Source organism: Bos taurus, chromosome 17 (genome assembly GCF_002263795.3).
Source record: "Bos taurus isolate L1 Dominette 01449 registration number 42190680 breed Hereford chromosome 17, ARS-UCD2.0, whole genome shotgun sequence".
Lineage (NCBI taxonomy): Eukaryota > Metazoa > Chordata > Mammalia > Artiodactyla > Bovidae > Bos > Bos taurus.
The window spans coordinates 54,272,810-54,299,582 of NC_037344.1; the positions used below are offsets into that span (position 1 = coordinate 54,272,810).

The window sequence follows — 26,773 nt, forward strand, 5'->3', positions numbered from 1 at the left end:
ACTGATCCTGAAGCTCCTTAAGTAGCTGACTCTAGGATTGAGGCAGAAAATGAACAAGTGCCTGGAGAACACTGGAGTGCGAGATAGTAAGGAAGTGCTCAAAAACAATGATCAAAGATGAAGTTATATCAAAGGGACATAGAAGCCAAGTGAAGAAGCTTTGAATGGCCAAAGCCAAAATAATTAGAACAACAAAGTGGTATTGGATTATAACCCAAAGTATGAAATATCCATAAGTTCCTATTGATATAAATAAGTGGGAAAAAAATGGAAATCTCCAATGTACAAGAAGTCCAGGTAGTTTCTATAGAAAACCTGCCATCAAGGAGGTGAAGCATAACTCCCCATCCCTTAAGCATGCGTTTAAATCAAATAGTGACTTCATTCCAGAGTACATACAATGTAGACAGGGGAAAGAGTAACTCAGTAGAGAAAGCTGGCAGACACTACCTCAGCTAAGTGATGTCATCTTGAGAGCATGTATCCTTGATATGAAGAAAATGGCATGTGGTCTTTCTTCCAAAACACATAACCTCAGTCTAGTCAAAGGGAAAACATCTGACAAGTCCCAAAAGACATTCTGTAAAATCCCTGACCAATGCTCCTCAAAACTATTGAGGTCATCAAAAACAAGGAAAGTCTGAGAAACTTTCACAGCCAAGAGAAGCCTACGAACACACGATGACTAAATGCAACGTGGTATCCTGAATGGGATCCTGGGATAGAAACAGGGAAACTAAGGAAATCTGAATAAATACGGACTTTAGTTAATTTATCAGTTCAGTTCAGTTCAGTCGCTCAGTCGTGTCCGACTCTTTGCGACCCCACGAATCGCAGCACACCAGGCCTCCCTGTCCATCACCAACTCCCGGAGTTCACCCAGACTCACGTCCATCGAGTCAGTGATGCCATCCAGCCATCTCATCCTCTCTTGTCCCCTTCTTCTCATGCCCCCAACCCCTCCCAGCATCAGGGTCTTTTCCAATGAGTCAACTCTTTGCATGAGGTGGCCAAAGTACTGGAGTTTCAGCTTTAGCATCATTCCTTCCAAAGAAATCCCAGGGCTGATCTTCAGAATGGACTGGTTGGATCTCCCTGCAGTCCAAGGGACTCTCAAGAGTCTTCTCCAACACCACAGTTCAGAAGCATCAATTCTTCGGTGCTCAGCTTTCTTCACAGTCCAACTCTCACATCCATACACGACCACTGGAAAAACCATAGCCTTGACTAGATGGACCTTTGTTGGCAAAGTAATGTCTCTGCTTTTCAATTATGCTATCCAGGTTGGTCGTAACTTTCCTTCCAAGGAGCAAGCGTCTTTTAATTTCATGGCTGCAATCACCATCCACAGTGATTTTGGAACCCAAAAAAACAAAGTCTGACACTGTTTCCACTGTTTCCCCATCGATTTTGCCATGAAGTGATGGGACCAGATACCATGATCTTCGTTTTCTGAATGCTGAGCTTTAAGCCAACTTTTTCACTCTCCTCTTTCACCTTCATCAAGAGGCTTTTTAGTTCCTCTTCACTTTCTGCCATAAGGGTGGTGTCATCTGCATATCTGAGATTATTGATATTTCTCCCTGCAATCTTGATTCCAGCTTGTGCTTCTTCCAGCCCAGCGTTTCTCATGATGTACTCTGCACAGAAGTTAAATAAGCAGGGTGACAATATACAGCCTTGACGTACTCCTTTTCCTATTTGGAACCAGTCTGTTGTTCCATGTCCAGTTCTAACTGTTGCTTCCTGACCTGCATACAGGTTTCTCAAGAGGCAGGTCAGGTGGTCTGGTATCCCCATCTCTTGAAGAGTTTTCCACAGTTTATTGTGATCCACACAGTCAAAGGCTTTGGCATAGTCAATAAAGCAGAAATAGATGTTTTTCTGGAACTCTCTTGCTTTTTCTATGATCCAGCGAATGTTGGCAATTTGATCTCTGGTTCCTCTGCCTTTTCTAAAACCAGCTTGAACATCTGGAAGTTCACGGTTCACGTATTGCTGAAGCCTGGCTTGGAGAATTTTGAGCCTTACTTTACCAGCGTGTGAGATGAGTTAATGTATGCATTATGATAAATGTACCATATTGTTGTAAAATGTTAATGGGCAACTAGGTCTGGGGTTATGAGAACACTGTAGCATCTGCTTAATTTTTCATAAATCTAAAAGCATTCTTAAAGTTTATTTTAAAAATGCTGGGATAAATATTTATTTGGGGATAATTTTAATAACTTTATTTTTCTTCCAATTCTATTCAGATGCAATTTACATACATATATTAAGGTGTATAATAATTTGACTTATTTACCTCATGAAATGATTACCACAATAAGCTTAGTGAATATCATTTCATTTAGATCAAACATTAAAGAAATAGAAAAAAATTTTTTCCTTGTGGTAAGAACTGAGGATTTACTCTCTTAACTTACATATATCGTACAGCAGTGTTTTCACATTGTACATTACATCCCTGGGACTTACTAATTAGATAAGTAGAAGTTTGTACCTTTTGACCACCTTCAACCAGTCCCTAAGATCACGGCATCCAATCCCACCACTTCATGGCAAACAGAAGGGGAAAAAATGGAAGCAGTGACAGTTTTTATTCTCTTGGGCTCCAAAATCACTGCAGACAGTGACTGCAGCCATGAAATTAAGAGGCTTGTTCCTTGGAAGGAAAGCTATGACAAACCTAGACAATGTATTAAAAAGCAGAGACATCACTTTGCTGACAAAGGTCCATGTAGTCAAAGGTATGGTTTTTCCAGTAGTCACGTACAGCTGTGAGAGCTGGACCATAAAGAAGGCTAATCGTCAAAGAATTGATGCTTTCTGATTGTGGTGCTGGAGAAGACTCTTGAGAGTCCCTTGGACAGCAAGGAGATGAAACCAGTCAATACAAAAGGAGATCGACCCTGAATATTCACTGAAAGGACTGATGCTGAAGTTCCAACTCTGGCCACCTGATGCGAAGAGTTGACTCATTGGAAAAGACCCTGATGCTGGGAAAGATTGACGGGAAAAGGAGAAGGGGGCGGAGGATGAGATGGTTAGACAGCATCACCAATTCAACGGGCATGAATTTGAGCCAACTCCAGGAGATAGTGAAGGACAGTGGAGCCCTGGCGTGCTACAGTCCACAGGATAACAAAGCAGTGGACACAACTGAGTGACTAAACAGTCCAATCACACCAGTCCTCATCCCTCAACTCAGGTAACCACAAATCCAATCTTTTTCTCTATGAATTTGTTTTTTAAGCACAATTGACCCAAAACACTTTATTAGTTCTTGGTACACAACATAGTGATTCAGTACTTCTATGTATTTCAAAAGGATCACCACGGTAAGTCTCGTCACCATCTGTCACTGTACAAAGAGATTATTAGTACTGCCCATATTCCTCACACTGTATACTTCATACCTGTGACTCAATATTTTGTAACTGTAAGTTCATACCTCTTAACCTCCCTCACCTAGTTCTCTCCTCACAACACATCCGTACCCTCTTGTAACCACGTGTGTCTCTGACTCTGTTCTTGTTACGTTTCGTTTGTTTTTCAGATTTCGCATATAAATGAAACTATACTGTATTTGTCTTTCTCTGCCTTACTTCACTTAGCATAATTAGCTGCTAGATCCATCCATGTTGTTGCAAATGGCAAGATTTCACTCTTTTTGATGGTTGAATAACACACACACACAGAAACATAATATACACACAGCACATCTTTATCCATTCATCCACTGTAAAGCTGGTTTCGTGATTTTGTGTGTGGCCTGTAACAGTGGAGTCTCTTATTTCCCACAGCCCTCTGACTCTCCCAAAAGGAAGTCCCACTGATCTTCGAAGCCAGATGTTTGGGAGATTCACTTTCCTACTGTGGGATCTGAGCTAGGGAGCCCTATGTGGGGCTCAGACCCCTTCCTCCTTGGGAGAAATATCTCTGTGACTGTCCTCCCATATATGGTTCTGTAAGTCTTGAGTATACTGCATCTCAACCCTTCCTGTCTCATGGTTCCTTTTTATCTTTAATTGTAGATCTTTTCTGCTATTCTTGGGGTCATTCCCAGCAATAGCTGCTATGTAAACAGTTGTAGTTTTGGTGTGCCCATGAGAGGAGATGGGCTCAGGGTCTTCCTATTCCACCATCTTGGCCACTCCTCAAACTTTAAAAAAAATCCTCATAGAAGAATCAAAGAACTGTAAGATAGTCCTGAATTTCCAGGCAAAAATCTAAAAGAAAGCGAAACAGATAACAGAACACCCACCAGGAGAAAATTTTACCTGTTTCTCCTAGTGGCATCTACCTATGCAAATAAACTGAGCTGTGAAAGCAAGCAGGGATTCTGAGGGCTCACAGAAAAAGAGAAAGTCAAGTCCAGGGCCCACCAAAAGTGAGAAATCCCAAAGGACATTCAGCTGTGACCCCTGAAGAGCTGACATCTCAGGGCATAAGCACACCCTCCCCAAACTCAAAGGACTGTATGCAGCAGTGCCTTGGTGCTCAGCAGAGCCGAAACCACATGTACACCCCTGAGAGAGTAAACACTCACTCTTGCGGCTCCGCGGCCCAGACTCTGTCCTGGCAGTGATCTATGAAGCCTCAATGCGTTTAGTCACAGGCAGTAATCCTAAGCACCAAGCAGAAATAAATGTAAATCCTATCCTGTGGAAGGCACCTTCATTTTATGCCTTAGATAACTGCACAATTATTTTTCAAAGCAGCACACAGTAGAAAGCAACCAAGTACATAATAAAACAAGGTACCATGAGAGCCTGGAGAAATGCACATTACAGATCCATCTAGACTTCACATATGGGAAGTATTAGATACGAAACAGCCACATTTACTTTGCTTAAAGAAAAATAGACGAAAATCTGCAGGACACAGGAAATTATTAAAAGTGAACACAGCAGGGCTCCCCTGGAGGTCCAGTGGTTAAGAATCCACCTTGCAATTCAGGGGACATTGGTTTGATCCCTGATTGGGGAAGATCCCACATGCCACGTGGCAACTAACCCTGAGCACAACCACTGAGCCTTTGCTCTGGAGCCCAAGAGCTGCCACTACTAAAACCCACGTGCTGTTACTACTGAAGGCCAAAGAAAGTCATTGTCCATGCTCAGCAACAAGAGAAACCACTGCAATGACAAGCCTGAGCGCCCCAACTACAGAACAGCCCCTGCTCTCCACAACCAGAGAAACCCTCTGGGCAGCAGCGAAGACCCAGTGCAGCAAAAAATAAATAAATACTTAAACATTTTTTAAAAAAGAGAGAAGCTCAAACTAAATTTTTAAAAAGGTGTACATAGCAGAGGAAAATTACATGGAACCCTAGAAATGAAAAGTACAATCACCAAAATTAAAAACTTAATGGATGGACATGGTATCAGGGTGGACACTGCAAAATAACAAAGTGGAAGATAGATGAGAAAAAAATACCCAGAGTGCAGCAGACAAAGGGGAAAAAAAGCTAGAAAATATAGAAGAAAGGTTAAAATACCTGGAAAACAGACAGAGAAAGGTGACAAAGTGAATGCACATTTTACCATAGTCTCAGAAGAAGAGCCTATGAGAGGCATTTGAAGACAGAATGGCTGAGGATTTTCTAGAACTGGTAATCCATAGATGAGAGAATCCCAACAAATTCCCAAAAGGGTAAATAACAAAACAGCCAGTTCAATACAGTTAAATACTGAATTGTAGAGAACCAAAGACAGAGAAAATCCCAATGGTGGGGTGGGGGACGGGAGCTCGGGGAAAGGCACTGCCTTTACGGAGTGAGAGCACACTGCTGACTTCTCAACAGTTAGTGGAGGCCAGAAAACAGCAAGATGACAGCCACGTGTGCTGAAATCACTGGCAGCCTAGATCTAAACCTGAAGAAAAGATACAGTAATTAAAGAATCAAACTCAAATAAAGATATTTTCTGACAGAGTTCTTCACCAGCAGACTCACACTAAGTGAAACTCTAGATGGGGGCAGGGGTAAGCAGCGCAGGCCTCTGTCACCCAGGGGCATGGCAAAGTCACTGGCTAGCTCCAGAGGTAGATACTTGCTATTTCCTAAACACTAAATGACAGATAGCTGTAGACAGAAGTGAAGCGAAAAGCAAATGAGAAAAGGAAAGATACACCCATTTGAATGCAGAATTCCAAAGAATAGCAAGGAGAGATAAGAAAGCCTTCCTCAGGGATCATTGCAAAGAAATAGAGGAAAACAACAGAATGGGAAAGACTAGAGATCTCTTCAAGAAAATTAGAGATACCAAGGGAACATTTCATGCAAAGAATGGGCTCAATAAAGGACACAAATGGTATGTACCTAACAGAACCAGAAGATATTAAGAGGTGGCAAGAATATACAGAACTGTACAAAAAAGATCTTCACGACCCAGATAATCAAGAAGGTGTGATCATTCACACTCGCCTAGAGCCAGACATCCTGGAATGTGAAGTCAGGTGGGCCTTAGGAAGCATCACTATGAATAAAGCTAGTGGAGGTGATGGCATTCCAGTGGAGCTATTTGAAACCTTAAAAAATGATGCTGTGAAAGTGCTCCACTCAATATGCCAGCAAATTTGAAAAACTCACCAGTGGCCACAGGACTGGAAAAGATTAGTTTTCATTCCAATCCCAAAGAAAGGCAATGTCAAAGAATGCTCAAACTACCGCACAATTGCACTCATCTCACACGCTAGTAAAGTAATGCTCAAAATTCTCCAAGCCAGGCTTCAGCAATACGTGAACCGTGAACTTCCAGATGTTCAAGCTGGTTTTAGAAAAGGCAGAGGAACCAGAGATCAAATTGCCAACATCCACTGGATCATGGAAAAAGCAAGAGTTCCAGAAAAACATCTATTTCTGCTTTATTGACTATGCCAAAGCTTTTGACTGTGTGGATCACAATAAACTGTGGAAAACTCTTCAAGAGATGGGGATACCAGACCACCTGACCTGCTTCTTGAGAAACCTGTATGCAGGTCAGGAAGCAACAGTTAGAACTGGACATGGAACAACAGACTGGTTCCAAATAGGAAAAGGAGTACGTCAAGGCTGTATATTGTCACCCTGCTTATTTAACTTCTATGCAGAGTACATCATGAGAAACGCTGGGCTGGAAGAAGCACAAGCTGGAATCAAGATTGCAGGGAGAGATATCAATAACCTCAGATATGCAGATGACACCACCCTTATGGCAGAAAGTGAAGAACTAAAGAGCCTCTTGATGAAAGTGAAAAGAGGAGAGTGAAAAAGTTGGCTTAAAGCTCAACATTCAGAAAACTAAGATCATGGCATCCGGTCCCACCACTTCATGGCAAATAGATGGGGAAACAATGGAAACAGTGGCTGACTTTATTTTTCTGGGCTCCAAAATCACTGCGGATGGTGATTGCAGCCATGAAATTAAAAGACGCTTGCTCCTTGGAAGGAAAGTTATGACCAACCTGGATAGCATATTCAAAAGCAGAGACATTACTTTGCCAACAAAGGTCCATCTAGTCAAGGCTATGGTTTTTCCAGTGATCGTGTATGGATGTGAGAGTTGGACTGTGAAGAAAGCTGAGCACCTAAGAATTGAGGCTTTTGAACTATGGTGTTGGAGAAGACTCTTGAGAGTCCCTTGGATCTCCTAAAGGAGATCAGTCCTGGGTGTTCATTGGAAGGACTGATGTTGAAGCTGAAACTCCAATACTTTGGCCACCTGATGCAGCGAGCTGACTCATTTGAAAACACCCTGATGCTGGGCAAGATTGAGGGTAGGAGGAGCAGGGGACGACAGAGGATGAGATGGTTGGATGGCATCATGGACACAATGGACGTGAGTTTGGGTGGACTCTGGGAGTTGGTGATGGACAGGGAGGCCTGGTGTGCTGCAGTTTATGGGGTTGCAAAGAGTCAGACACGAATGAGTGACTGAACTGAACTGACAGAAATAGAGGTAAGACTAACCAAAATCAGTAGAAATTATAAAATATGTTTTTAAGTCTGGAAACTAATCAGAAATCTTTTAATTCAGGACTAAGAATACAAAAAGTTTAATATTTATATGTCTGATATTTATACATTTGACCTATTAAGAAAGATCCCACTGAATATGCAAAGTTTACTTTTTAAAATATACTCTACTGATGTATCATCCAAGTACAAAAAGAGGGGCAGTAGTGTATATACAAACTCAGGCAATTTAAAATTATTTCTGAAAAAGTACACGAAGAACTAGTAATTATGATTGCTTCTGAGAAGGGAATTAGAAGAAAGAAGACGGGGAAGTTTCACCTCACACCCTTTTGAAAATTATGAATCTAACTTAATAGATATATCAGACTATCTAATATTAACAATTTAATGGAATGGATACACGTATATGTATGGAGGAGTCCCTTCACTGTTCACCTGAAAGTATCACAAGATTTTTAGTTGGCTATACCACAATAGAAAATGTTTTTGGTGTCAAAAAAATAAAAATTAAATTAAAAAATTTTCATGGAAGTACAAAGAACTAAGAATAGCCAGAATACTGCTAAGAATAAGATCAGGAGGTCATGCTCTTCCAAATATCAATACTTTATATAAAGCTGCAGTAAAATTAAGACAGTGAGGTATAGGCGCTCGGATAGAAAAACTGACCAATGGTATGGAAAAGAGATCTTAAAAACAGAGGTGCTCCTCTATGAACATCTGATCTGCAACCCAGCTGGCATTATAGATCAGTGGGAAAACAAGTAACGTTTAAATAATATGTGGTTATCCACATTTAAACATAAATTTTCAAAAATCAATAAACCTGGATCTCTATCTTGCACTGTATATACTGGTGAATCTATCTTTGACCTTGTGATGAGGAAAGATTTCATAAGAATTAGGAAATATAGCCACAGAGAGTTCCCTGGCAGCCTCTTGGTTGGGACCCTGGACTTCCACTGCCACGGCCCAGGTGCAATCCCTGGTCAGGGAACTGAGATCTGGCAACCTGCAGGCTGTGACTGAGAAAAAAACAACAACAGACACATAAAAAGGAAGAAAATACAACCTTGAAGAAAGAAACAGTGGTAAATTCAAGTACATTAAAATTAAGAACCTCTGTTAATCAAAACATACTATTAAAGAGAATGACAAAGCAAGTCACAAACTGGAAGAAGATGCAAATGCAACTAATATTCTGAATTATATCCAGAATATTTTTCAAAAAGAAATTCTGTGAAAAATATAAACAATGCAATAGAAAAATAGGTCAAAAAAACTTTCAAAGAAGAGGAAGCACAAATAATTCCTAAATATATGAAATGATGGTCAACCTTGTTACAGAAACTTGTGAGAATTCCCTGGTGGTCCAACAGCTAAGAATCTGCTTGCCAATACAAGGGATATGGATTCTATCCTTAGTTTGGGAACTAAGATCCCACATGCCCACAGGGCAACTAAGCCTGAGTACCGTAACTACTGAGCCAGCGCTCTAGAGCCCATGCTGTACAATAAGAGAAGCCACCACAACAGGAAGACCGAGCACCTCAACAAGAGCACAGTCCTGCTCGCTGCAACTAGAAAAAACCCGAGTGCAGCAATGAAGGCCCAGCACAGCCAAAAATAAACATATTAAAAAAAAAAAAAAAACAGAAACTTTTAAGTTAAAATCACATCATCCTACTTCCAGGAGAAAATTATGGTTTGACAATATCAAATGTCAGTGAGGAATTGGGACAGAGGGCTGCAGGTGTGCTCATGAATTTGAACAACTTCTTGGAAAACACTTTTCCACCATATCTGGTAAAAGTGAGCATGCACATACCCTACATACCTCAATTCTATCTCTAAGTGTAACTCTATACAACTCTGTGCTTTTATTCTCAGAATTACACATGAAAATATAACAAAGCAGCACTGCTTGAAAAAAACTAGAAATAACCAAAATGGCAGAATCCATCATTGGCAGAATTAATTCGGGAGTGGTAGATGCACACAGTGGGATATTATATAGCAATGAGAGTGAGCATAGCATCCTACACAATGGACTTCCCAGGTGGCTCAGTGCTAAAGAAACTGCCTCAGTCCCTGGGGCTGGGAAGATCCTCTGGAATACGAAATGGCAACCCATTCCAGTATTCTTGCCTGGAAAATCCCACAGACAGAGGAGCCTGGCAGGCTACAGCCCAGGGGTCATGAAGTCAGACACAACTGAACGCACAGAGCACATCCTGTACTCTGTGTCATGTACGGATGTGAGAGCTGGACCATAAGGAAGGCTGAGTGCTGAAGAACTGATGCTTTTGAATTGTGGTGCTGGAGAAGACTCTTGAGAGTCCCCTGGACTGCAAGGAAATCAAACCAGTCAATCCTAAAGAAGTCAAGCCTGAATATTCATTGGAAGGACTGATTCTGAACCTGAAGCTACAATACTTGAGAGCCGACTCATTGGAAAAAACCTCAATGCTGGGAAAGACTGAACGCAAAAGAAGAGGGCAGCAGAGGATAAGATGGTTAGAAAGCATCACTGACTCAATGGATAAGAATTTGAGCAAACTCTGGCAGCTAGTGAAGGACAGGGAAGCCTGGCATGCTGCAGTTACGGAGTTGCAAAGAACTGGACATGACTTAGCAACCGCGCAACCAAAAAAAAAAAGCTAAGATTTTTAGAAGGGAAAACTGTGCAGGGTATATGGGAATTCTCTGTACTACCTACTCAATTTCTATACAAATCTAAAACTGTTCTAAAAAAAAGTCTAGTAATTAAAATATGAATTTATAGGAGTATTAATATGAATCAACTTAAAAAATGTTAAGTAAATGTATCATGGTAAAATATTAAAACATGACTTTAAGTTCAAGAGTAACAAATAAATGTTATTTAGGATAAAAACTTGATAAAACTGAAAATAAAAACAATAGAAAACCAGTATTACAGGTGAGAAAAATGAGCTTTTTGTTCAAGGTTCACAGAAAGTATAGTACAAAAACAAGATATGCAATAGTGGTTACCTCTGGCAGGGCTAGCGGGGAGAAGAGGGCAGGAGGAGGGAGAGAATGGGGATGTGATCAGGTTTGAGCACAAGGGGTCTTCTGAGACTGTTCTTATCCTGGTTAAAGTATATATGTATGTTTCTACATCTTTTCCTCTATATGTATGCTATATTTAAAATTTTTTTATTTTAAATTTTTTATGCTTATTTAAAAAAAGAAAGGAAATTTTTACCTGGCCCTGGGCAGGCTCTAGCCCTAGTGCCCTGGCACAATTTTGTTCTTCTTCATGGGAAGCTGCTCTCCAAGATCTGTTTAGGGGTCTTCACACAGCCTTGTCCTCTGAGGTGGCTCACCCGGCCTCCCCTAAGCTGACAGAAGCTGCCTGCCTGATTAGCACACAGCTGGCTAGAGTAGCTCCAGACAGAGGTCATCTCTGTCCCTTCCTGTCAAACAGCATCAAGCTAAGCTAAGCAGCAGCATGGGCTGGGGAGTAGTGGGGACCTGTGGGCGCTTTGGGGATCAGCTTGTTTTAGTCCATCAAGGACAGGGCTTCAGTCTGGGTACCACCCAGGCTGAAGGACAGAGGCCTCTCTCAGGAAAGGTTCCTGCTTTGCTACCATTCCTTCTCAATTCCTGGACAGAATCTTCACTGTCCCTGGGGATTGACAAGGGAGATAGGCCAGTGAGGAGAGTGGACTGAAGTCGTAAGTGGATGATGATCTAAAAATTAATTTCCCCAGAGCCACAGATCTACATAGGACTAGACCTGGCACTGAGAGGAGCTCAGGACAAATCTGTTGATCTTGCACCAAAGGGGCACAGACTGTGAGCCAGAAGGCAATGGCTCATGTCCACAGGGATGCTGACCCCAAAAGGACCAAAATTTAGCCCTGGGAGTCCAGTCTTCTCCCACAAGACCCACTCCAAGACTCCAATGCTAACAGCCCTACCACAAAACCCCACACACCAGACAATCCAGAGAGGGGTCCTGACCCCTGAGAGATTAAGGGCCACATAGCTATTGACCTGAGCCTTCTTCCTGGTGGCAGGGAGACATCCTCCCTTTGAGAGGCTCAGGCTTCCTACTAGGGAGAGTGGAATTCCTCCAAGGAGGCAATGATAGGATGGAGGCTCAGAGAGGACACAAGTAGCCAGCAATCACCATCACTCACTCACTCACTCACACACACACACAAATAAGCCTTCCAGCAATCACCATCACACACACACACACACACACAATAAGCCTTCCAGCAATCACCATCACACACACACACACACACAATAAGCCTTCCAGCAATCACCATCACGCACACACACAATAAGCCTTCCAGCAATCAGCATCACACACACACACAAACACACACACAATAAGCCTTCCAGCAATCACCATCACACACACACACACAATAAGCCTTCCAGCAATCACCATCACACACACACACACATAATAAGCCTTCCAGCAATCACCATCACGCACACACACAATAAGCCTTCCAGCAATCAGCATCACACACACACACAAACACACACACAATAAGCCTTCCAGCAATCACCATCACACACACACACACACAATAAGCCTTCCAGCAATCACCATCACACACACACACACACACACATACACAATAAGCCTTGTCAAGCAGCCTCCCTCAGTCCTAGAGTAGAGATACGACCTCAGTCCAGGAAACACCCCCCAACCCAGAGCCAGCAACGGCTGTCTTATGGGGGAAGGGGTCCCAATCCAAAGGCCTCAGCAGACCTCACCAGTGTCCCCCATAAGCTCCCACTCCAGCAAAGCGAAGTGAGATGGGAGTTTCAGAGACTGGGAAGTTCCTGGTTCACCCCTAACTTGCAGCCCATGGATGGACTCCTGAGGCAGACTGGGGCAGCTGGGGCACACCAACCAGAGACAGGGAGGCTGCAGGGCTGGCCTGAGCTTACAGATTCACTTCACAGAAAGAGGTCCAGCTAGTTAGCCTCCCCGAAAGTTCAAAAAAAGGTCATTGTATCCTTTCGCGCTGAAATCCCCCTCCTGGGAATTTACCCAAAGAAGGAAAAAGTTGTGAGCACAGAGGAGGTCACCAGTGTTGTTTACATAAAGAGACAGGCACTGGAAGATTTAAGTGGCAGTGAGAGCTGTATTGTGATGGCACTGTCCCTGCCAGTTTGGCAGCTCTTAAATCCAGTAAGCCTGGATGGACAGCAAGAAGCGCTTAGAGCCAATTTTCTCCTAACAGCTACAGAGATCACAGTCAAAAACACACAAAAACTCTAGGGTGAGAAATTCTGGACAGATGAAGACTGTTTGCTCATCTATGAAATGTGGCCAATTTAGTGATGATGCCTCACAAGTGTGAGGCTAAGATGTGATAACACAAGAACAGACAGGGCTTGCCTCATACCTCAGGCCAGACTAGTGCTCAAGAAACAGCAAATCAAAATGATACAGCTTTTATCACCCCCAAGACCAGTAAAAAAAAAAAAAAAAAAATCACTTGATGACACCAACAAGTGTTGGTGAGGGTTCAGGAAATAAGCACTCCCTGTGGTAGGTAACAGCCCTACCACAAAACCCCACAAACCAGACAATCCAGAGAGGGATCCTGACCCCTGAGAGATTAAGGGCCACATAGCCATTGACCTGAGCCTTCTTCCTGGTGGCAGGGAGACATCCTCCCTTTGAGAGGCTCAGGCTTCCTACTAGGGACAGTGGAATTCCTCCGAGGAGGCAATGAAAGGATGGAGGCTCAGAGAGGACACAAGTAGCTAGCAATCACCATCCCCAACACACACACACACACACACACACAATAAGCCTTGTCAAGCAGCCTCCCTCAGTCCTAAAGTACAGATACGACCTCAGTCCAGGAAACACCCCCCAACCCAGAGCCAGCAACAGCTGTCTCATGGGGGAAGGGATCCCAATCCAAAGGCCTCAGCAGACTTCACCAGAGTCCCCCATAAGGGGGAAAATCTATTGTTGGAGTGCAATCTGACAGCATCTATGAAAGCCTTAAATGCACATACTCTGAGACCAGAAATTTCACTACAAGGACTTGGCCTCTGCAAGTCTTTGGCATATTACGTCAAGACATGTTCAAATCCCTTATGATTATACAGTGGAAGTGACGAATAGATTCAAGGGATTAGATCTGGTAGACAGAGTGCCTGAAGAACTATGGATGGAGGTTCATAGTACTGTACAGGAGGTGGTGACCAAAACCACCCCCAAGAAAAGGAAATGCAAGAGAGAAAGGGAAAGATATACCCAACTGAATGCAGAGTTTCAGAGAACAGCAAGCAAAGATAAGAAAGCCTTCTTAAGTGCAAAGAAATAAAGGAAATGCAAAGAAACAGAGGAAAACATTAGGAGAAAGACCAGAGATCTCAAGAAAATTGGAGATACCAAGGGAACATTTCATGCAAAGATGGGCACAATAAAGGACAGAAACAGCAGAAAAGATTAGGGTGACAAGAATATACAGAACTACACAAAGAAGGTCTTAATGACCTGGATAACCATGATGGTGTGGTCACTCACCTAGAGACAGACACCCTGGAATGTGAAGTCAAGTGGTCCTTAGGAAGTATCACCACAAACAAAGCTAATAGAGATGATGGCTGAATTCTGGCTGAGCTATTTCAAATCCTAAAAGATGCTGCTGCTGAAGTGCTGCACTCAATGTGCAGCAAATTTAGAAAACTCAGCAGTGGCTACAGGACTGAAAAAGGTCAGCTTTCATTCCAGTCCCAAATAAAGGCAAAACCAAAGAATGTTCAAACTCCTGCACAATTGCACTCATGACAGTGCGGACTGTAATAATTACATACAAAGCTGGAACCAGGTGTCTACAAACCACAGAAGGGCTACAGAAGTGGTTCAGGAACAGAATGGGATTCTTGGAACTGTTAAGACAAGGAAGAGCAGAGTGATAATGCTGGCAATTTCTGTGTTTACAGCATGACCAGTTGAACTTCCATATACGTATCATTAGGTAAAAGCACAGAACTATTTTTCCTTTTAGAACTATTTTTCTAAGTGTAGTACTGGAAAATTATTTTGTGGAGATATCGGGATTCAGTAGAGACTGGGAAGTAGATGTATTTTTAATTTTATACCTCTCTCTCTGAAGTTTTAACCAAGTGTATATTTATGTAACACATAATACAAACACGTGTTAATAGGGTTATCTGAATGGCAGAATTATAGGCCATTTCTTTAAGATATATGTATTTTTTAAACCAGTTTTAAGTAGTTTGTTATGCAACCATCATCCATCTTGAGTTTTCTCCACATTCCAAACTCACACTCATTAAACTCCCCATTCAATGTTTTCCTCTAGGCCCTGGTAAGCATCACTCCGTCTCGATTAATCTGATTCTTCTAGGATCTCAAAGAAGCAGAATCATTCTACCATCCTTTAGCAGCCAGCTTATTTCACTTAGAATAATGTCCTTAAGGTTTATCCATGTTTTACCATGTGGCAGGACTTCCTTCCTTTTTAACATTGAGTAACAAAATATACTAGGTTTTGTTATTCTATTCATATAACAATGGACACTTGGGTTATTTTCACTGTGAATAATGTTGCTATGAATGTGTGTATGCAATTGAGACGCTGCATCAATTCTTTTGGGTATACACCAGGAGAAATGGAATTGCTGGCTCATATAAGTAAATGGTTTTTTTTTTTTAATTTTTGAAACAGTCAGACTGTTTTCCATAGCATCTGTATTATATTCCTACCAGCAATGCATGAGGGTATGTGGTTATTTTTAAACTGTTTTCTTCTAATGGCTGCTAAGGAGACTGACGTTATCTTCTGGCTTTTCTTGGTGTTGCTGGTACCCTGTAGTTTGTGAAATAAGTAACATGTTCTGTGATGGCAACTGATATCCTGCACACACCCAGGCCCCAAAGGTGTAGGCAGGGCAGGTCAGAACTTCTAGACAATAGAAGCCTGCCCTCTGTAGCCCATGACTGGCACCCCCTTCCACTACCCTAGGGCAGGGAGGCTCCTGGGGGAAATGGAAAACCTTAGTAAGGCACTTACCTCAATAGGCCCTCCCAGTGCCAGGGATTCCTGGCAGGCCTGGTTGTGGCTGCTGTCCCCAGAGGCAGAGGTGAGGTTCTTCTTGAGTCAGGCTTCACCGCCTGTTGTCGGCAGAGATAATGCAGTCACTATGCGGCAGGCAGTGCCCACAGCTTCTGGGTCAGCAAGCAGGCCTAGGCATGGGCTCCAGAGACCTGGTTATGGGAGATGCCCCCACCCACAAGCAACTACACGGTGAGGCCCCCCAGGGGCCCTCTAAAGTCGGGCCTGTAGCTTCTGGGGCCCTCTAACTCCCTTCTCCCAGGTTTCTCAGTATTTGGACAGAAACACCTGTATCAGAATAGTAAACTGGGATGAGATTGAAGATGCAGACTCTTCGGTCCAGGTCCCAGACTTGGATTAAGGTTTGGTGTTGAGCCCATAAATCTGAATAAGAGACACATAATCAAGTTCCAGAATTACAGATTCAGGCAAAAGCTGGCCTCATTCTCTGAGGAAGAGTTCAGAGCCAGGTGTGTGGCCTCTAATAAGGCTGGCAAGGAGAGCACCTGACACAGTCCTATATGGACCACATCCCCGACTCCTGGCACACGGCATGAGTTCACAAGTGAAGAGTGATGGCCCAAGCCCAGGGGTACGGAACACCCTTCCTTAGGACCCTGCCTCCCTGCTCAGCAGGACCTCCAGGAGAGAAGAGCAAGGTTTCAGGGTGAGTCCACCAATCCCCAGTTCCCCAGAAAAGAACTGGCATTCTAGAATTTCCATTACCCTGGTGATCACGATGATGTTCATAATGGGGACAATGCTGAACTCCTCACAGGATTATTCAGTCCTCAGTCCAGGGGTAGATAAGGCAGCCCAGAGTGTGTGGGCTAACAACCTGGCTCCTAACCCACAGCACTGACAGGTGAGTTGAAATGAGGTGAGACTAAGAACCCAGCCCAGCCTGCTCCACACACATGCATCAAACAATCTGGAAGGAGTCAGGAGGAACACCACGCATCAGGTTAAAACATCCCCATGTCGGCTGTGTGGAGATCCCGACAGCAGCAGGAGACTGCAGGCACATGGAAGGCCATCCCTTAGCAGGCTGCTTGGTCTCCCGCAGGTGGCTCAGTGAGATGGTCAGAACTGAGCGGCCTGATTCCGCCCCTGCTTCCTGGGGCTCCTCATTCTCGTAAGGTTTTTTGTTTAGGAGAACAAGTAACAGTGGCAGAGAGCGCTTCATGCCAAGTGAAACTCTTCCCATTCTCTGAAGTGGATCAAGGGTGTTTTCAACCCTACGTCAGGTGCTCTAAAGGTACGGTACTGTCACCCCAACACTGTGTGATGGATATATTGGAGCTGCAGGCGCGAAGGGCCTGAGGGATCCAGCGCAGGGTATTGCTGGGGTGGAGGGGCCTGGGGTGGACAGGCCAGGCTAGTCCAGGGGCCTCCAGCAGAGATGAAAGGGGAGGAACTTCGTGAAGCTGCTGACTGAAGGCAATGTACAGGCCTGGGTTCCAAGGCACATTCTGATCCTGAGAGAATCTCAGGGTTCACGGTGATGAGCCTGACATGCAGAAACAAGATCAGGAAGGTAGGGCTGGGCTTCCTCCCCAGAAGAGGTTTCACCTTTTCTCTCAAAGCACTGACTGATCATGGCTGCTCATGGTAAGCTGAGGAAGGACATGAGCCTGCAGTTTCTTTTCTGGGCCGCACATTCACCTGGTGTGACTCCAACTGCCTGCTGGACTCTTTAAAAACTGCTCTGTCAAATGATGCTACTCAAGCTTTTGTTCTCATACTGATACTCTAACAGTAACTTTTTGCCCACTTTAGATTGCAGTAACCAAATGTTCTGAGCTCCTAAACTATTGTACCCTGCTGCTGCTGCTGCTGCTAAGTCGCTTCAGTCATGTCCAACTCTGTGTGACCCCATAGACGGCAGCCCACCAGGCTCCACCGTCCCTAGGATTCTCCAGGCAAGAACACTGGAGTGGGTTGCCATTTCCTTCTCCAATGCAGGAAGTGAAAAGTGAAAGGGAAGTCGGTCAGTCGCGTCCAACTCTTCGAGACCCTGTGGACTGCAGCCCACCAGGCTCCTCCATCCATGGGATTTTCCAGGCAAGAGTGCTGGAGTGGGGTGCCATTGCCTTCTCTGATTGTACCCTAGACATGTACAATAGTTCTGTTTAAGACAGAACTTCCCATTTATGTCAAATTAATACTCTGTACTACCTTTGACTAATTTTAATGAGAATTTGAGATTAGCTGCACCACCCCTTACTACCTTGACCTCTAAAAGCATCACATTTTAAAACGAGGAGAGGGTGGGTGAAGTCTCCCAACACACGAGCCCAGGAATGAGACCCCTGCTGATCCCACAAAAGAATGTTGAAATCAGACATCGACCTCAGCACCCGACAGAGACTGGCAAAATCAATCTAAAATCCAGCCAGACTCTTCCCAGGAATTTACCAGTTGAAAATGCAAATAGATGAACCAACTCAGTATATCTGAGGTTCCCATTCCTTCTGGCTCCCAACACTCTGGGAAGAAAGGGAGTCTATTTATGGCAAATAATTCTACGTCTGAATCAATGCACTGTAAACAAGACACCAAAAAAAATCTATAAAGGGCTCCCATTCTGATCAACCCAACACCATTACTGTACAAAAAACAGTTTTATTAATTACCCCAACTGCGCTTCTGTTCATGCTCTCGGTCACACTTGTTTCTCAGACTCAGCCCAGGCTCATAGGCAAGTTACCAGGTTAGCAAATCGGAAAACTGTTCTGCAAAACAGCAACTGTCAGCTTAAGGCATTACTAACATTGCAGAAGGAAGCAAGGTTACTAGGGAAGTTGGGACAACTCAGGATGATGATTTCTGGGACAGGAAACCCTCTCTGAAAGGGCCAGCCCATGCTGCCGCCGGGAGATGACTCTTGCTCTGGACGACAGGTCGCCCCTTTAAACCCATCCACAGTATCACAGACAAAACACTGTCTAGTCCTCGAGCTTTCAGATTCTGAAACAAAAAGCACTCTGTCCCAGAAGCCCCAACACGTCCATGGGCCTCTCAGAGCACTCACTTGGGCCTCCCTGGCAGGAGCAGGGGAGGATGCAGGGTTGGTCAGGCTCGGTTTTTAAAAATGAAGTCACTACTAGAAATATGGAGTAAGGGGCAGGGACCCCTGCTGCAATCACATGCTGAATCATTGTCCTCCCAGAGAGCAGGCTCCTACAGGTTCCTTCAGTCCACGGAAGTGCTCAGAGCAGGGCAGGCCAGTGTGGCCTCGGAGCTGCTGCCTGCCTCACTGCATGCCGAACCACTGCTCCTGGTCAGCCCACTGGGCCGCCTCACTGTCGCTGCCCTCCAGGTCCCCTTCTTCCCCACTCCCTTCCATGTCGTCCACATCCTCCTCCTGAGTGGCATCCGTGGGACTCTCCTCCTTCTCCATCTTCTGCATCCCCTCTAGAGACTTCTGGTCATTGGGGTCCAAACTAGGGGACAACAAAACAGAGGAGAGGCCTGAATCTCTGCCTTGCTTCTTGCTGGCTGATGTGTCATCTCCCTGGTACGGCAGTGAAATGACCACCCAGTCACAGAGAATCTGCTAATGCCTGGCCTCTCCAAACAACTCCAGTTCCATAGGCAGGATTGAGGGAGTCCACCACTAGAAGTGAAAAAGGCGTCTTGTCCTAAGTTTTAGAATTCTCAATTTGAATTTTCTCCGTATATAGTTCTTAAATTTTTTCACACCTAAAACCCCTAGCATTCTGCCAGAGGAAGATACTAGATAAATGAAAAAGCAGCAAGCAATCATTAGCAGAAAAATTCAAATATAATTTAAGAGTATGGGATTTCTAAGTTACAAGGTTACAAAAAATACTTATTTTTCTGTGCGTTAGAATTGTTCCATGTTCTTACAATACAATTAAGCATATCAGCATTTCAGAAGGCAACCAAAACCATCATGCTTACCATGAATCAGATTTGTCAACTCCTAGGTTAGACCCCAGGACCCAAAGTTACCCCTACCTGGGCATTTGACTGTAGGAGCTAGGAGGATCGCACATATCTAAACCCTCAAAGTTCAGAGGGTCCAGAACATTTATTTACTTGGTTCCTAAACAATCTTTCCGCTTGCCTCTGTGACCATCACTAAGGCCAGCTGGTGTCCAATCTCAAGCAAATCCCACCTCTATATTTTATCTTATTTTCTCATTTATTTGCTTCTGGGCTTTCAAAAAGGAGATGAAACCCACGTTGGAATCCTGTTCCTACTTATGTAACTGTAGATGATCTGTATCATCTCTTCTCTGAAACCTTCCATACAGCTCTCACCCACATCCATGGATTCCCACCCACTGCACTCCCACCTTGCCTTCTAGAGATTGCTTTGAAAGCACTTAGCACATGGTATCTATTAGCCTGCACATCTGAGACTGTGAGCTCCCAGAATCACAGCATCCCCAGTGGTTACTGAGATGCCAAGCACATGAGTGGTGCTCAACTGCTGAACAAGTAAATGGATGTGATCAGACTCCATTAAAGACAGGCCTTCACCATAACTTTATAGACACACAGACAATCCTCAAAGAAATCACTTCTGTATTAAGCAGTAAGAATACCACTATTTATTTAGTATTTACTATGTACCAGGCACAGTGCTAAGAGCTTTACATGAAATAATCATTTAATCCTCATTTAATCATTTAATACCTAATAAGGTAGATAGATATAGACAAGGAAATTTGTTAGTAACTTCCCAAGGTAACAGGTGGTAAAGGTAGTATTCTTCAGAGCTTAAGTTCTTAACTACAGTAGATAGAAACATGGGAAAGTACTTACAATACGCTGATTTGAAAAAGCAGAATATAAAATATATACTACGTATAACCCTATAAAAATATGTATATGTGTTGGCAAGGCCAGGAAGATGATCTACACAAATGAAAACAGATGTTATAGTGGTGCGGCTGGTTATGAGTGAAACAGTTCTTTAATGTTGTTAATATCACTTAAGACTTTAGAAGTCATAAATTAACGAACACTATCATTACTATTGTTACTGTGTTTTCAACTGTGGGCACATAGTGTGTGTGTTTCCAGAACTCCTGTTACACTGATCCCTGCCTCCTCTACCCCTCATGAGCTTCCCCCCACGGGAGGCTAAGTGCCTACCTTAGTGCTATACTATACTGGTCCATTGCTTCCTGATACTCATTGACAGCTACAAGGAAATCTCCTAGGATCCGATGCAGGACACAGTCACTCTGATTAGCCAGTGCGTTCCTCAACAAAGCAATTCCATCTTCATATTTCTGTTCTCTGCCTGAAAAGAAAAAGACCCTCATTTTCCTCCTTACACATTTCAAAATATATTCCCACTGCAGGTCACATACATGTAACCACAAAAATGATCACAATCCAAATATCTATTTATAGATGTCAAGAGAACACTGGTGTGGCAGGAAGTAAGACCAAGCTCATTTGAATCCCTATTCCATTAGGAAGTCAGCAGTTTGAGTTCTGATTTTTAAAAACTTATTCTTAACCAAAGCTCATATAAAAATGATTTTTAAAAACTTATTCTAAACCAAAGTTCATATAAAAAGCCAAAATGGATTTTATTTGCCAAACTAGGTCAAACTCAGTTCCTCACAAATCAGGATTTAAAAAAACCAAGGCTGAAAGGGAAGTCACAGGAGAATCATGATGGGTTAAAACCAGTTGTATTCGGCCCAAATTAGTTCAGGACAAAGTGAGCTGAATAGGTACTAACCGAGCATAGCTGGCTTGAGCCACTCTACAAGTAATTCACTGCCAATCCAAGAAGGTCTAAGCCAATTAAGTTTGGTTATGCTAAATATAAACCAATTCAAATAGGCTCAGACCTACTGCAAAAGCACACACCTGTTTGGTCATCTGTAACCAACTGGGACTAGAGAATTCAACTGGACTCAGGTTTTACACAATTAACTAGGAACAGGCAAGTAAGCAAGATACTTACTAAGTAGTTCTGCTTTTTTCACCACAGCCTTAATGTAATCCGGCCTTTGGGTCAGGGCTTTATCTAATAAGGTTTTGGCTTTCTCCTGTGTCACTGGGTCTTCAAGACAAACGGTGGCTAAAAGGGTAAGGGTCTGTGCATTTGCTCCTAGAGTTTTGTAAACATTGTTAGCCATTACCATTGCTTCACGAATACTGTTGGAGGCTAAGTAACATTCGATGAGACCTGAAAAAATATAACACAAAAAGTTCAACCACATTACCATTCCAAGCCATGCTTCCATTCTGACAGCCTTCTAAACAGCAAACCTTCAAAGTTTCAAACAACAGGCAGGTCAGGGGAAGACTCTGATGGTGAGATCAGACTGAAGGGCATGTTATTGAAACAGCTAAGAGGTGCTCTTCCCAAGAGCACCTGATGAATGTGGAAAAAGCCTGTAGTGCAAAGACACCTTTAACAGATATGCAGAAGTAAATCAAAGCATGTAGCCAGCTCAGCTCTCTGTTAGAAGAACAAACTCATTAATTGATACTGTGAAAAGATGAAATTTCCAACAAAACCCAAGGTCTTGCTGCCTTTTAACAAGCTGTTAATTTCCAGTACTGCTCAGTCACCTTTAGTCCTAAATTTAAGGGGGAAGGTTCCTACTGTTCACCGAACTAGGGGGCAACCTAGGGTCTCCCTAAACTGGATGAAAAGGGCTTATCACAGAGATCAAACATACTGAGACTGGCAGCTCTGCCTTTAAACCCACAGCAAGAGGCTGATGCTCCATGGGGACATTTCTAACTCTCAAATCTTCGTGCCAAGAAATCGAAGAGAACAGAGGAAGTACTCTTTGGTACAAAGCACTCATCAAAACAGAAAAACAGCTTAAACCCCAAACCCACACACTCCCTGGCAGATTTTCTCTATATACACTCCTCCACCCTAGTGGCATTTATAACATTTGTGCACATTCTACCACACACTACAGTTACTTAACTAGAAATTACCTAACTCTTAAGGGCAACATGGTGGACTTTGGAATATGGTTGTTTGTAATTACTTGAATAGTTTTACTTTCCTGCTAAAACCCCATAGGAAATTCAAAGGGAAATGTTAAGAACACACTTTACCCTTAATCCAGGGCCCCGATCAGTAAAGGAAGCTCAGCTAAAGGCTGCAAGATACATCGGAGGGCATTACCAAGTCACCCTGATCCAAATCTCCAAATGGGAACTTGAGTGAAGTCATCTCATAAAGCTTCACAGGCCAACTGGGGAAAAACTCTAACTATCCTGTGTCCAACCACTCATCTGGGTAATGGAAATACTCGACTGCATTCCTGGGCTCTTGTGAGACAGGCACACAGCAGAAGGGAATTAGTGTGATAAAAGCAATTGGAGGATAGGGAAACTACTTTCAGGATCAAGAATTTAATCAGAAACCAAAAGCTTGGCTTGCTGCAGTTTCTTTAAGAACAAATCCAAAAGAGGCATAGATCTCTGGGTATCTAAGCAGATTTGTTTTTCACTCCAACTTCCAATTTTCTTTCTTTTTTTAATCTTTTGGCCATGCTGCAAGGCATGCGGAATCCTACTTCCCTGACCAAGGATCGAACCCACGCCCCCTGCATTGGCAGGGCAGTCTTAACCACTGGACTACCAGGGAAGTCCCCAAACTGTAATTTTTATTTCTCAAATTTGAACTCATCTTTCTGTTAAGAGCAAATCACTCCTAGACTCCTGGGTTTATTTTTAAATTCTTATAAAAATATGCTTTGGAGGAACTGCATTTTGTAAGATCTATTTTAACGTCTGTGACTGAGTCACCAAATGCTGCTGAAGCTGGCACAGCTTTGAACTCCTAGGGTCAGTTCACACGAACCTAAAATAGTATGTAACAAAACAAAGCTTGACCCTGATGAGGCCTACTCTGGAGGTCACAATGAACTGACCAGTTCCCACAACCAACACTGACATATGGATGTAGAGTTATCCTATGAGTAGTAGCCCAAGGTAAGACAACTGTAAAAACAAACAAACAAACAATAAAGACATACCAACCAATCCAGCATAGTGCCGGCACAGAGAGATTCACATTAACAAGTGAGCCACATCTGAGAAACAAAACAGAACAAAAAAAACACCAAAACTATACCCAAAACAAAAAAATAAGAAAAATGAATTACGAAAGTATGGAGTGAAAAGTCCAGCCCTAAATAAATGTGTAATGCCTAATGAAGTGGTTCGCAAATATGTTTGCATGTTGGCATTTCCTGTGATCATAAAAAAGTACTGACGTCTCTAGCCCAACAGCAAATATTCTGACTTACACAGTACTGAAATGACGTAGCATCAGGATTTTTAAAAGTACCCACAGAGGACTCCAATGTGCAACAGGGTTTGGAAATTGCTGGCCCAACAAAACCTTCCATCTGAGTGCCACAGCTATAGAGCCACACCATCTATAATTATCTTACCTTCATAACAATCTAAGCGACAAGGCGCAAGACGTATAGCCTCCCGAAAGTGGATTATTGCTTCCTGGACTCTGCCCATGTTTCTAAGCGCTGCTCCCTTAAGTAGCAAAGCTTGAACACTGTTACTGTTCAGCTGAATTGCCTTGGCTCCTAAATAGAGGGCTCGAGAATAGCGTTTGCTATAGAAGCTATGACACCTGGAGGAAAACACAATCAAAGTTATCTGAAAGAAGACCATAAATAAATTTCATTCAAAAGGAAAAATCAAAGAGACAGCCTTCTACATGATCCTTACTACACACCCCTTAAAACTTTAGCGTAAGGTATTAGTGAAAAACAACAGAACAACAAAAATCTACTGAATATTTATTTTTAAGGGTAAAATCTTGATATGGAAGGGAAAACTACAAAAAGAAATCTGATGATCTGGATATGTTATCAGATCAGAGATATTCAGAGAATTTGTTAAGCCAGGTCAATAACAAAGTAGCACAGCTCCTGGCCTGCTCACCGATGGCTTCTTGTGAGCAGGTCCAGAGCTGAGCATGATGTATTCACTCAGTAAACACTTATCCCACAAAGCAGGGGCAGTATCCTCATTTTCCAAATGAGAAAACAGACTGAGAGAAATGATGCATTCAGAGTCACAGACAGACCATGACTTGAATTCAAGTCTGATGATTCTTTAAACCAGTGCTTTCAAATCTATGTTCTATTTAGGTGAAACCACAATTTCCTAAAGAATCTACTAAAACTAGAGAGAAAAGAGAATGCATAAACATACCCAGAGACCACCCACGGTTCTGCATGTTGGTCAGATATATTAAAAAGGCGGCAGCCAAGGTTCTCCACATCCTCCAGCCGCCCTTCTCGTGCCAGGAGATAGCCATACACATCCATTCCTACAGAGGAAGAGGCTCATTAAAGCAGCAGGGGTCTTTTCTAACAGAGCTACAACCTTCATCAGAGCCCACAAAAGGGCTTCTGCAGGGTCTGAGCCCTCTCCAATATCATAAGCTCCTCCCACCAGCATTCCCATTTTCCTACAGAATGACTATTAAAAAGACAAAACACATATAAAAGTAAAAACAAATAAATAAAAATAAAAAGCAAAGGAGTAGAAGGACCTACCTCACAATTTGAAAGCCTGTAATTTTCAGGAACTATTTGTCCCTACATCCTGTGGCGTGATAATACAGCCATAGTTATCCTAACACATAACCAGAAAAGGCCCAAAAAAAGCATCAAATTAAGTTCTCTCTTCCAAGAAGTCTAGACACAATCAGGAGTATACACTTCATATGCCAGTTAGTCTCAGAAAAAAGCTAGTCTATTCTAGAAAAAGCCATCCAGTTCTTTCTGGAGTCTATTTCATTTAAAATCATTCCCCTGCCCCCCGATCCCCTTTATTCTCATTTATGTTCTATTAAAAAAAAAAAAAAAGGGCCTTAGCTCACTGTCACCCATCTCTTACCACCATTCTCCTCCATTCCTTACTATACATGAAAATGTCTCTTAAATCAAATTACTGCAACATTCCCTGCTGTTCCCTGGACTCGGCTCTGAGCTTCCAATCTTAAGTAGCTGACTACCGTCAGGCTAGTACTTTTAAAACGCCATTTTCACCATGGGCACAAGGCAGTTTGGTAAAGAGGAGAAACACTGGGCAGGAGGGACTCTGAGCAAACAAATTCATCTTTCTGAATCTGTTTCCCTATCTACATGCTTGTGAAGGTCCCCTCCCTGCTCTGTCATTCTTGTAGCTTAAGAGTCTACATGTTTATTGTCACAAGGCCGTATGTTTCTGATGGCCATTTTTGGGCCTTTGCAAGCAGACTTCTGCCTATTTATGCAACATTATTTCCCATCACTATTGCTGCACACATTTCCTTCACTCACTGCCAGTCACCAGACAGCCATCCTTTGGAAGTACAGACCTGCTGAGCTTCCCAGTAGGTCCACGCTATCTCTGTGGACCTGTGGCTCACCTCTTTAGCACCAATCTTCTTTTACATCAGTGACTTTTTAAAACACTGTTGTTCACTTCTAATTACTTCTTTTAATCATCTTATCACTTTCTTAGTATCTGTTCACTTACTCCTTTTTAAACTAAATTTAAGGACATAGTGAACCTAAATTCCCTAAAAGGATATTATGATTCTGGGGATGCCATCCAAATTCTCAGTCAGACACACCATAAATTTATAAACCGTAAGAACGGGCTGTGATCCCTCCCCAAAGAAAAAAAGTCAAGTAATGATCTGTGGGGATATGACACTTGAATCCAAGCA

The 26,773-nt window shown here is 42.9% G+C and overlaps 1 protein-coding gene across 5 annotated transcripts in view; it reads right to left on the reverse strand.

The window, feature by feature from the left end:
* The window catches only part of ANAPC7 (anaphase promoting complex subunit 7), a 66,067-nt gene that overhangs the window by 26,732 nt on the left and 12,562 nt on the right, over positions 1-26,773 (reverse strand). For 4 of the 5 annotated variants that reach the window (NM_001192845.1, XM_059876094.1, XM_059876095.1 and 1 more), the window contains 5 exons: positions 25,267-25,384; positions 24,483-24,679; positions 22,019-22,243; positions 21,190-21,340; positions 18,665-19,505 (listed from right to left, as the gene is read on the reverse strand). In NM_001192845.1, coding sequence (NP_001179774.1) covers positions 19,316-19,505; positions 21,190-21,340; positions 22,019-22,243; positions 24,483-24,679; positions 25,267-25,384 — 881 coding nt within the window. In that variant the 3' untranslated portion in view covers positions 18,665-19,315. Of the gene's footprint in view, positions 1-16,017; positions 19,506-21,189; positions 21,341-22,018; positions 22,244-24,482; positions 24,680-25,266; positions 25,385-26,773 lie in introns of those variants that run through there. The other variant, XM_059876093.1, reaches the window with a different exon arrangement.